Source organism: Eleutherodactylus coqui, chromosome 12, assembly GCF_035609145.1.
Source record: "Eleutherodactylus coqui strain aEleCoq1 chromosome 12, aEleCoq1.hap1, whole genome shotgun sequence".
In the NCBI taxonomy this organism is placed as follows: Eukaryota; Metazoa; Chordata; class Amphibia; order Anura; family Eleutherodactylidae; genus Eleutherodactylus; species Eleutherodactylus coqui.
The window spans coordinates 57,926,159-57,938,706 of NC_089848.1; the positions used below are offsets into that span (position 1 = coordinate 57,926,159).

At 42.5% G+C, this 12,548-nt stretch overlaps 1 protein-coding gene across 3 annotated transcripts in view; it reads left to right on the forward strand.

Moving 5' to 3' along the window:
- Window positions 1–12,548, forward strand: part of GALNT15 (polypeptide N-acetylgalactosaminyltransferase 15) — a 34,446-nt gene that overhangs the window by 17,802 nt on the left and 4,096 nt on the right. Inside the window, exons 3-9 of one of the 3 annotated variants that reach the window (XM_066584540.1) lie at window positions 39–243; window positions 2,794–2,961; window positions 3,786–3,903; window positions 4,184–4,375; window positions 5,160–5,291; window positions 7,147–7,242; window positions 8,881–9,009. In XM_066584540.1, coding sequence (XP_066440637.1) covers window positions 39–243; window positions 2,794–2,961; window positions 3,786–3,903; window positions 4,184–4,375; window positions 5,160–5,291; window positions 7,147–7,242; window positions 8,881–9,009 — 1,040 coding nt within the window. The remainder of the gene's footprint in view (window positions 1–38; window positions 244–2,793; window positions 2,962–3,785; window positions 3,904–4,183; window positions 4,376–5,159; window positions 5,292–7,146; window positions 7,243–8,880; window positions 9,010–12,548) is intronic. The other 2 variants (XM_066584542.1, XM_066584541.1) reach the window with 2 other exon arrangements.

A 12,548-nucleotide genomic window follows, 5' to 3' on the forward strand; every position in this document is an offset into this window, starting at 1 on the left:
TACATATTTATATCTTTATTCATATGTTCTAACCTCAGGTCATCTTAAGACTGCCCTAAGTGAATATGTCTCTAGAATTGGGGGCGTAAAACTAATAAGAAGCAATAAAAGACTTGGTGTCATTGGAGGTCGAATGCTTGGGGCAGCAAGGGCAACTGGAGAAATCCTTGTATTCATGGACCCACATTGTGAGTGTCACCCTGGATGGCTAGAACCCCTTTTGAGCAGAATCATGAAAAACAGGTGAGAGAGAAAAACAATGTTGCCTGTGCTGGAATATTCTATGTGATGACTAGATCCAAGAGCTACAGAAGTTACCTTGCGTATCTAAAAGTAGTCAGCATTTATACTCTGGAATACTTCTATATTGCTGTCTGAGCCCTAGCTTACTCTTACACTGTAGTATGCAGGGTACAACTGACCAACAGGAGTGCCTGGAGATCCTTGGATGGGTCTGTAACACAAAAATTAGCACCAAAGGTCCAGCATGGAAGAGAAGACACGACCCAGTTCATAACAAGAGAATGTTGGGCTCTATGTCAAACATTTGAATGCCATCCCATGACTGATGTGGTAGAAGAGCTTGTAGGCACCTTAGACCAGGGGTCCCCAACTCCAGTCCTCAGGGACCACCAACAGGTCATGTTTTCAGAATATCCTATACTAAGAACACCTGTTGCAATGTCTGAGGCATCTACAATAATTACATCACTTCTGCAGTACTGAGGAAATCCTGAAAACATGACCTGTTGGCGGTCCCTGAGGACTGGAGTTGGGGAACACTGCTTTAGACTATGAGGCTCAGTCACAAATGCAGCCCCAATAATTACGCCACTGACAACCCCATTTGGAGGTGACTGAAGCCAGTTACTTGCCACTAAGGTTATAGTGCCTGTTTGACGTATGGTTTTGTTGCCTGCTCTTTTTACTACATCTTGGCTGTACATCAACCACAACATATGGACTCATTCTTCACTTTCACTCAAACACTTAAAGGAATTTTCTGGGAGTATACAATTGATGACGTATCCTTAACATAGGTCATCAATATCAGATTGGCAAGGGACTGCCAACACTCAGGACCTCCCACTGATCAGCTTTTTACCCAATGTTGCTGTCAGATGGGAATAGCACAGCTCTGTACACTGTGCAGAGGCTCAGAATGGTAATGCAAACTCTCTCCGATTCAAGTGAAGTGGAAAATGTGATGAGAGCAAGCAGGGCTGTACATAAAAAAATGAACTGGACCAAATTACAGATCGACACTGCAAGATAGTAGAGAAGGATAACAACTTTCTGCAAGTGAATCAGGAACAAGAGATCTGCAGCAACAACAACTGAACTTTGATAGGAAAGGCTTCACATACATCCTGTACATACAGATCTTAGTTTTAATTAGAGATGAGCGAGCGTACTCGGAAAAGCACTACTCGCTCGAGTAATTTGCTTTATCCGAGTATCGCTGTGCTCGTCCCTGAAGATTCGGGTGCCGCTGCGGCTGACAGGTGAGTCGCAGCGGGGAGCAGGGGAGAGCGGGCGGGAGAGAGGGAGAGAAAGATCTCCCCTCCGTTCCTCCCCGCTCTCCCCTGCAGCTCCCCGCTCCGTGCCGGCACCCGAATCTTCAGGGACGAGCGGGGAGGTACTCGGATAAAGCAAATTACTCGAGCGAGTAGTGCTTTTCCGAGTACGCTCGCTCATCTCTAGTTTTAATCTTTCACTAGAGCTATACCTTAATTATTTAATTTTTTGTGATTTAATCTTCAGACTTTAGTTCTATTAGTACACTTGTTGGAAAATAGTACCTTGATTGGTAACATCCTGAAATTTTAAGGATCGTCTTAAAGGGGTTCTGTCAACAGTTTTGCAAATTCAAAACTGCAGACAGATCTACATAGGGGCTAGGGAGCAGGGAGGCATCATACCATTATTAAAGCTGTCAACAGCCACATCAGGACAAAATTCAACTTTTAATCTCTGGTGTTTGCCCACTGAAAAGTGCTCTGCGGTTGGGAGTTCTTCCTCCAGTGTTCTCACTCTCTGTCCAATCAGATGCTCTAGAACAATGATTGACAGCTGTAGTGACCCTCTGAATAGAATCTACAGCTGTCAATCAATGCTGTATAGCATCTGATTGGACAAAGAAGGAGAGCAGTGGAGGAAGAACTCCCACCTGCAGAGCACTTGCAGTGGGCGCATACTTGAGGTTAAAAGATTAATTTAGCCCTGATGCGGATGCTGACAGCTTTATTAACCCCTTCAGTGGCAGGGTTATTATTACCATGTCATGCCTCACAGGGCAGGTTTTTTAAATGTGTCAACATTGCAATAAAAACCCTGGAAGATTTCAGGTGACAGCTCTGTGCTTTGCACATTTCAGCACTAGAGCTGTCCATGGAAATCTTCCCGGGTTTACCTGCATGGTCAGTGCAGGAAGCCCCGAAGATTTTCCGGGCGTGCCACTAAAGGGGTTAAAGGTCCCAGAAAAGAAGTAGAATAGACGTCAGCTACTCCTCTGCAATTTTAGTTCAAATAAAGGTGTAATGCTTCTCTGCTCCACAACACCTATGTAGATAAGTCAGCAGTTCTGTGTGGACAAAAGGCAAAACTTAGCAGAGGACACTTTCAATACATTTCCCTTGAAATCCAATGTGGACAAGAAATATTTATGGCTATGTAAACAAGCCCGAAAAGGAATATTGCTGAGAAGTATGAACTGTAACTATTAGTAAACATTCTCTTTAATGATTCAATATACAAAAAAAGGAAACAGATATTTTCCTTCTCTTTTTCAAGGAATTGTATAGTGTCCCCAGTTTTAGATGTAATTGACTGGAGAACGTTTAAGTATTATCATTCTACTGACCTGAGACAAGGAGTCTTTGACTGGAACCTCGATTTCCATTGGGTTACTCTGTCAGAAAGTGATCAGAAGGTACGGCAATCTCCCATCGTTCCATTCAGGTAATATTTACATACACCACTCAGGATGAAGTTGTTAGGCACTCACATGGCTGTAAACACATTTGTTGATGTATCACACTGTGAGTGATCTACTTTATACTATATACAGCTACCTGTACTTAAACAGGTTGTCTCATTAGGATAACTCCATTAAATATGGCCTTTCGAGGCATGTGGGAATCATAGAGAGGCCCCTATTGAGGATACCCTTTTATTAGCCAGGATGAAGAACTAGTAACCTGAACTGGCTCTCACTTTGGTAAACCTGGCCTATCCATGTGCTATATCGAAAAAAAAACATATCTTTCTATTTTGATAAAATATAGGTTCATGAAAGGTAACCCTACACTACACTTGTTTTAGATCCTGGAAAAGGCTTTTTATAGTGAAACTGCAATATAGATGGGTTTGGTTAAAATTTAGCATTTTTATGACTTGGGCCCCATTCACATCTGTACTATGACTCTGAGTGATTTCTGCTGTTTGGCTTTCTCTTCAGAGCCAAAAAATGGAAATACTGAAACTGTTGGATCTGGCATATCCCAAAGCCAAATAGTCCTGAATGTGCCTTGTTGACAATAATGGGGTGCATCCGGTTTTTTAGCATTCTGAACAGCATTTTACCGGAAAAAAAGCCCCAGCGTGCTGCACTATTTCATCAAGGATTTTCTGCCCCAACTGCGTTGGACGTCCCAAAAGGAACCTCCAATGCAGATATTAATGGACCTTTACTAACTTGAAAATGCATGTTATTTACTTATGCTAAAGATAAGTGTGGAAATGTTTTACATTTGAGTAGATTTTGTTATGTTTTGTTGAACTAGGTCTCCAGTAATACCAGGATATGTTATTGTTGTTGATCGTCACTACTTCCAGAACATTGGGGCATTTGATACATTCATGAATGTCTCAGGGGTTGAAAATATTGAACTTTCCATCCGGGTAAGTTAAAAAACAAAATAGCATTTAACTAAAACAGAATCCAAAGAATATAAGCTCTTTATACCTGAATGTATTTAATGGGTTGTGCCATACTTGAAAGTTATACCCTATCCAACAACTTAGCCTCCTGCTAATCCCTCATGCAACTGCCACTTCCCTGACTTCAGGCCGTCCCATTCTCAGGATCTGTAAGGGTCCTAGAGGTTGGACCCTCACCAATAACTTTCAAACATAACACAACCCATTCAAGCCCTTTTCTTACAGCACATTTCCTTTACAGGTTTGGCTCTGTGGTGGATCAGTAGAAATCGTACCATGTTCAAGAGTTGGCCACTTGCTTAAGAATCAAACATACAGTACGTTTCAGAATGAGACATTGTTAAAAAATAAAATTCGAATAGCAGAGGTTTGGATGGACACTTACAAAGACATCTTCTACCATCATCTTGGAAAAGAATTGGTAACTAAGCTGGTGAGAACTTACTGTGCGCTGCATCTTAACTTCAATACAAAGCTCCATTTGTATAAAGGTTCTTATATCAAGTTGTCAAATCTTTCTTCTATAATCAGCTCAGCAGTTGAGCTTAAAGGCTATGTACACTTTGATGCATGTATTTTCACCCCCAAATACATTTTATATTTGAATGTACCTAAAAATTGCACTTCTCTTATACACTTGCAGAGTAGACCTTTATACTGCAAGCTGGAAGACCCCCTTTTCTTGCAAAATCAGTCCGTCTGAGGCTACTGATGGGGAGTGGGGTGCATGGTTAATCTCAGGTTGACAGCATGTCTAATTTCCATACAGGGAAGGTTTAACCATGAAAGGGCGGTATCTCTAATAGCCCTTTTACATAGAATGATTCATTCAGAATCGTCCAAATTCCCGTGGTCTGCCAGGAATCTGAAGATAATCCATGTAAATGCATGCAACGACTGAATAAGAATTGGTTAGTCGTTCAGTTTCATCGTGCAGAAAACCGAACGACGTGTCGTTCAGCGTAAACAGCAGTTGTTCACTTCTGAACGACTGTCTGTTCACTGTGAATGGAGGCGGGTGGGAAACTCCCTGGACCACTGCATCTCCTTTATGGCAGCGCTGTGATCAAAAAAAGGAAACAATTTGGAGGAAGAGGACTACTCTATCCCATTCTAGTAACATATCTGACACAAGCATCATTTCAGAGCAGATTGTTTTCACTTGTCCTACCTAGTGTCATTATCTGGAATTACAACATATTAATTCTCTGCTTTAGATAGAGATGAATGACGTCACTGATCTGAAGCAACTCCGCCTGAGGTTGGGATGTAAAGGATTCACCTGGTTTTTATCTGATATTGATCCTGCCATGAACAGTACATATCCGGTGCTTCACTCATCAGGACAAGTAAAGAAATATTCTCTATGTGTAACTAAAACTTAACCCCTTAAGGACCCGGCTGTTTTGTACCTAAAGGACCAGATACTTTTTAGGGATTTTACCCATGTGGTGGTTTTACAGCCCTATTTTTTTCCCTTTAGTTATCAAAATTATTTTTGCAACCTTTTTTTTCCATGACATATAGGGCTATTTTTTAATAATTTTTTCACTGACTTTTTTCCTGTTTTTTAGTTTTATTGGTGGTAAAACGCTAAGAAATTTGTTTTTTTTTTACATTTCTAGTTATTTTTTTTAATTAGTATATTTAGGCTAAAATAAAGAACGGTAACGGGTTCCTCATTTTGTTTCGGACGTTTTGATATATAATATGTATGGTTTTGGATTACAGGGCGCTTATAGCGACGGTTTTGGTTGACGTCGGTTTTGGGTTATTTTCTTTCTTATGTATATATTGTTGTTTTATTCTGTAATTTTGTTTTACTTGTGTATGTAATTATGTTTTTTACTATCTATGTCCACCGTGGCGTCATATAAAACCTCTGGGGGACATTCACTTTTTTTTTTATTTGACACTTTCCCGCTGTAGCATCCATAGGAGCCCCAGTTACAGGGTAAAACATCCCCTGTAGTGACAATAGTCACTGGCAGAGCTGGTCAGGGTCTAGTATGACCCTGCAGCTCTGCTATAGCAGGGAATGCTGGCAGTCACATGACCCCCAGCTGCTGTAGTGAAAGTTACACTTCTACTTTCACTTTTGGAGTGCACAGTGCTCTTTGATCGCTGTGTACTCAGAGAAGGATCAGGCAGGAAGGGTTAAAACCCCTCCTGCCTTCTCCTCCGGGTTATCAGCTGTGACTAACAGCTGACAACCTGTCCTGCCTCTCTGATTGATTGCAGAGCAGGAAGCTTAAAACCCCGCCGTAATTTTACATACAGCTAGGCTTTGAGCCCAGAACCAGGGGCGTAACTATAGTGGGTGCAGGGGATGCAGTCGCACCCGGGCCCAGGAGCTTTAGGGGGCCCATAAGGCCTGTCTTCTACATATAGGGAGCCCAATACTATTAATAAAACATTATAATTAGGGACCCTGCTACACATTTTGCATTGGGGCCCAGGAGCTTTAAGTTACGCCTCTGCCCAGGACCAGGTGCTGTATATTTACAGTGCCTGGTTCTTAATGGGTTAAAAAAGGTTATTCTCATCTGCACCTCTATCCCGCCTGCCTGCCGTCATCCTGCCGGTCACTGCATACAGGCTCCGAGAGATGGCGATATTTTACAGAAATGGCTGAGCACCCTGAGATACATACTTTACATATTGCCCACAGAAGTGAATGGAAGTTATGTAAACCTTTGTACAGCGAGCTGCCCTGATCCCATAACTTGTGAGATGTGTAAACCACACAGGTCACTGCACTACGCTATTTCCGTAAATCCTGTTCACTAATACGGGAGTAAAAAAAACTGAGTTGCACAGGATGTTCAGCTGTATCTGTAAAACTTTGCTAACTTTTAGAACCTGGATGCGGTGGTCAGTAAGGCGGGATGGGGTCCCCTCATTCTAGAGAGAAGTGCAGGCCCCAGAGGTGGGACCCGTGTCTAGCAGACATGTATTGCATATCCTGTGGATATGCCATAAATGTCTGAGATGAGAATACTTCTTTAAATTGAATTAGTTGTTTTTTCTACTTTGGATTCTTCTTGTAAACACTTTAGAGCTCATTTCTTTAAATTTAATTAAGAACCAAGTTTAATTTAATTTTCCACTCAAACACTGAAATGTTTACAATCCTACACACAAGCACAATACATTTACGGGGCCAATATTTACTCCAGCTTTTTTTTTCTTTAACTTTTACAGCTTTTTAATTCCGGGGCTGGACAGTGTGTGCAGTATTTTTATAACAGAACAATTCAGTTGATTGAGCTTTCCAGATGTGATGAAAAAATGAATCAGGTAATGTTTAACCTTTATTTGCTATACAAGATCATTAGAACAAGTCTCAGACTCTCAGCACAACGTATTTGCGCAGCGGACGAGGTTGATTTGCGCAGGTATCAGCGCACAGTACCGTACCTTTTGCGCAAGCAGGGCCATTTCACATGCATCATACACGACAACACCCCCCCCCCCCCCCCCGACCTGATTTAAAAGGCTATTTAGCCTAACGAGGTCCAGATGGCTGAAGTCGCCCATAGAAAGTATATCCCACCCTATCAGCCTTTAAGAGATTGTGGTTAGGAAAAAGTGCGTTTAATGAATAGAGAGAATGTTTTTCTACTTAGATACCCTATCTTTTAACCCTTTGCAATCCAATTTTAGATTCAGGGTTTCCTAGGAGGTTTTCTCTTTCTGCCATTATACAATGGTGCCATCTGCTGGCTAGAGCCAGTACTACGGTATGTGACATGCTGGAGAGGCTTCCCACAACAGAGCGACCAGTAATATACAGTAAGAATACCCTGCCGGACGTCTTCTGACATCAGAGCTGTACAGCCTACAATCAGAATGTCTTCAGACGTCAGACAGTGGATTGGAAAGGGTTAAATTGCTTTTCTCAGTACTAGTCACATTGGGTAACCTGGATTTCCACAATTTATAAAACTGATCTTTATTATTATAGTCAAATCTATTAAAATAAATCCGTCCCCGTCTGCTTTTATTGGATAAGTAAAGGGCGCGACACATTTCAATATATTTATTTCTTCGTCATCAAAAGAGATTTTATGTCCATAATCGATAAATTGGCAACTAAGTATATAGTGCTACTTCAAACTCTCACGGCCTTATTCTTGATTGAAAACCTTGGCCACTTCCCGTGAACTTCTGTTACTGACAACCAGGATGATCTCAGTTCTGTCCTGGATTGTCAACGCATCTTCTGATACCTGAAAAGACGTGCGATTAGTGTATTCCATGCCACATAATTCAACATCATTTTAATAATACTCAACATGACATCAACCATAACTCAAAAATAGTTTAAAGTACTGAAAAAGGTGACTGCACATATCAATTTCTGATGAAATTCATGAAATGCTCTAATGGTGAGTAGAAACCATCTTTAAAAACGCTTTCCACGGGTACATTGTGATGTTTGCTTTAGAAGGGGGACTGGGCAGAGAATAAATTTTCAATTTTGCCTTGAGACAACCCCTTTAAGTCCTTTATCTCATGCCCCCTATCTACTGAAGGTACTTGGGTTAAATCCAACATGGCTGCCACCAAAATGGGACGATAGACACTACCATAGTGCTAAAACTTTTTCTGCCACCTAATTGTTCCTGAAAGTTTCCTACTTTGTTCAGAATATATTTCAGGTGGCCTTTACCTTTGAATCTCCCTTTATATTCTGTGGCAATGCCATACCATGAGCTTGGTAAAATAACTTAGATCCCATAAACGAAACCATCTGTTTACTTTACTTCTCCAAACATCCGACATTTGTGCCGAGACAATGGCTAAATTGCTTCTGAGGTCCATTTGACTGTGCTTTAGTACACCACACTAGCTTTTGTTCATGTCTATATATAATTGATACTAAGATGTACTTATTGTGATAGTTTAGCAATACTCAAGTATTTTACTTTCTAGGTACTTGTCTATTATGATAAGAAGATCCAATTAAGAGCAACAGAGTCTCTATGCTTGGATGTAAGAAATGAAAAGGTACTCCTAAGAAACTGTACCCTCAATGATGTATCCACATGGGATTTTAATGAGGTACTGAGATATTTAAATTATATAGTAGTTATGGTTCAAAAAAACTTTTATTTGGTCTGCCAGGTAGGTATGATAAGTACAAAGGTGTAGCATCATTTTATCAGATAAGCAGATTTACACGTACAAAAATGTGTCTTCATTTTCTGATCAACTTTCTTGTTCAGCAAAGCAGACTGTTTTATCAATAAAATAACTCAAATAAATTTCGAATTTCTCATACAACATCTATTAATTATTCAAATAAAATAAAAAACAAGGTATTGATTAGGTTGTTGGTCGTGCCTGAATTGGGTAGTCCCCCCCCCCCCCCACCTTTTGAGCTATAAATCTAGATCTGTGGAAAAGCGAGTTCCACGTCACCAAGCGAGTATCGTCCTTTTCGAGTATCTGCTTACTCGTCAGAAAAGATTCAGGTGCTGGAGGGAGGCGGTGGGGGGGGGGGGGGGGAACAGGGGGGAGATCTCTCCCCCCCCCCCCCCCTGCAACCCACGCTCACCCCCACTGGCACCCGAATCTTTTCTGACGAGCAGGCAGGTACTCGAAAAGAACGATACTCGCTCAAGTATCGTCCCTTAATGAATATGCTCGCTCATCTCTAGTGCCAACCAAAACAGGATCGGTCCCTGCTCACTTCTTCCCCCCCAGAGTGAACGTGGATAGGCTGAAGTACCCCTGAGGGCCTTTTTTTGTAAAACCTTCCAAATTAATCGAATGTAAACCCGTAACATGTCAAAATGTATCAACCAGTGAATAATATGCTTAGTAGGTTCGCGTCTCATTGTAAGGAAGCGCAGTTCCCTTAATCATTTAGGCCGAGGTCGGCTTCCTCCCCTGTTGCCCATGGGCTGAACTTTCAAGTCGAACTGTGTTGCCACCGGGTTATGGGATTTCCAGGGGAAAGGGAAGGGCCGGTCTCGTCTATGACAAATACCCCAACACCAAATTCCCGAAACTAAATACGTGAAATGGGGTGGGGTTCCACTATTCAACGGATGCCGTAACTTCAAGTGTCAGCTGCTAGGCCTCTTCGGTGCTGACGGCGCTGTTTGGGTTGAACGGTTTGCCAATGTTCTTGTGCCGTAGGCGCAATCAGGTTCGGGACCGTGGGCCAGTCCGGAAGGGCAATCATCGGAAGCTGGAATGTTCCCAAGAATTTAGGCAGATCACCCAGTGTACATAGAGTGGATGTTTTGCCTTCCTTCTTAGCTATCAAAGCAAATGGAAAACCCCAGCGATACGATATGCTGCTATGCTTGAGCACTATTAGAAGCGGTTTCAGAGCCTCTCTGAGACGCAGCGTATGGCGTGTTAAGTCTTGCAGTATGATAATCGGTCTACCATTGTGTGAAAGGTCTCCCCTTTCTCTAGCGGCATGTAAGATGGCATCTTTATCCTTTAAAAAATGGATCCTGCAAATTACATCTCTGCGCCGATTCGGATTAGTCACCCTAGCTTCTAGTGCTCTGTGGATTCTGTCAATTACGACCAGATTCTCTGTTGATCAACCGAGTAGCTGCAGAAAGAAGGTTTGGGCCCAGTCCTCTAATTGGTGACCCTCAATTTTTTCAGTCAGACCTCGGATGCATAAATTGTTTCTCCTGTTCCTATTTTCAAGGTCATCAAGGTGCATTGTAATGTTGTTAATATGATCCGCTTGGAATTGAATGGCCTGTCTGTGAGACTCTAAGATGGCTGTGGTCCCCTCCTGGGCCTCCTCCACCTGTATAAGCCTGTGGCCCATTTGATGTATATCGGAATGAATTTGCTCCAGAGCTTGCTTATTAGATGTTTCAAATCTAGTGAATAATGCATGCAGTTCATCCTTTGTAGGGATTGACATAATGCGCACTTTCCGAGCATCAATATCACCCCTAGTTGTGGCCCTTTCAGTGGTGTTGTATTCAGGGCTACTGGGTGGGCTTAATTCTGCCGTCAAAGACCATCCCAGGGGATCCATATTCCTACTGGTCTTATGAATTGTTTGGGCTGCTTCCTCATTGTGAGTGGGCTGGTGTGCTCTCTACTCACAGTTTTGCTGCCTCCTGGTGTCTCCACATGGGTGTCAGGCTCCAGGCTATCAGCGTCCATTGGGCCTTTAGATGTCTCCCTTATTTCTGACTCTCCCGGGGTGGTCTCTGCTGGTGAGAGCCTTGAGGTCGGGCTCTGCTGTGCCGCCTCTGCAGTGGAAGGCCGGGGCTCACATGTGCTCTCCGAGGACTGGGTCGGCGCCATCTTTATTTTCCGCCCTCCTGGGCATGCAGTACTGACGGAGCACTCTTCCGCTGCCTCTCCTGATATGGTCTCCGCCGGTGGGGGCCGCGGAGTTGGGTACTGCGGCACTGCATCAGCGGCTGAAGGTAGGGGCGCGCGGGTGCTCTCCGCCGCCATCTTTGTTTTTCTCCCGCTTGGGCCCGGAGTGCCGAGAAAACGTTCCATGCTGCCTTTTCTTCCGCTCTCTGCCGGCAGCTTGGCCTCAGGTGCTGTCCTCTTCTTCATCGCGTCCTGGTTGAGTGAAAATCGCCTTGATCTGGAGGTAAATTCACTGTGGGAAGGGTGAGTGAAGCGGGAGCCTGTCTCCTACACGTCCTGCTCAGCCATCCGCTAAATAATATAGTAGTTAAAAAATAGTTGAGGTAATTGACAAATACAGTCAGGCTCATACAGCACTTTTTATCTTTCCTTTAGACTCTACTTATGGCTTTTGGTTATAAACTATCCTGTGTGAACCCAGTCTACAGGTTTGTGGACACATTATGGACTGAATTTTAATCAGAATATGGCTTTGTGAATTCATTTTTTTTTTTTTTTGTGATTCGTTTATCTCTTTTTGGACACTGCCCTTCCTTTTGATACCTAAGAATGGAAATGCAGGGACTATTTTGCGGGTATTTACCTTCAGTAAACTGATACAGTATGCAGCTGCTTTTCCAGAAATTTTCGTTCATGAGAATAGACATTAATAACACAATTCAAAGCAAGATAAATAAAGGAAAAGGCTGTTAAATAACTTTTGATGTAAAAAAAGTCTGCCCTTCAAAACTAATTTTAGTGACCTCTGTTGGAAAAGAGGCAGCACTGTTCACTTATATCCTATGCTTTACGGCAGAAATCCCTGACCTGCCACACAATGGACAGGGGCTTTCCCATGGACTTCTGTGGGAGAGTGTTCTAGATATGTTCTCTAACTTCTGCAAAGGTTTTTGCATGGAGGGAAAATAGACAAGCTGTGGCATCACCTATTGTGAATGGTGGACCCTGTGTTACCTATATATAGGAGTCACCTTTTATTGTTATCCTGCTTGTGATGATAATGAGATTACCGCATTCATTTTTTCTCTACAGAACAGGAAGTAACAGACTATTATCACGCTTAAGGGCCTTTTACGAGGAGCCGATTTATCGTTTGAGTGAGCGAATGATGTCAGAGTTTGCTTGTTTGCTCGTGCAGTCTGTTTATACAGAAGATACATTGTTGGTTCGTTCAAACGAGAAATCATTCAGTCTTTCACATTCGTTGCATCAGTGAATGAAAACGACTG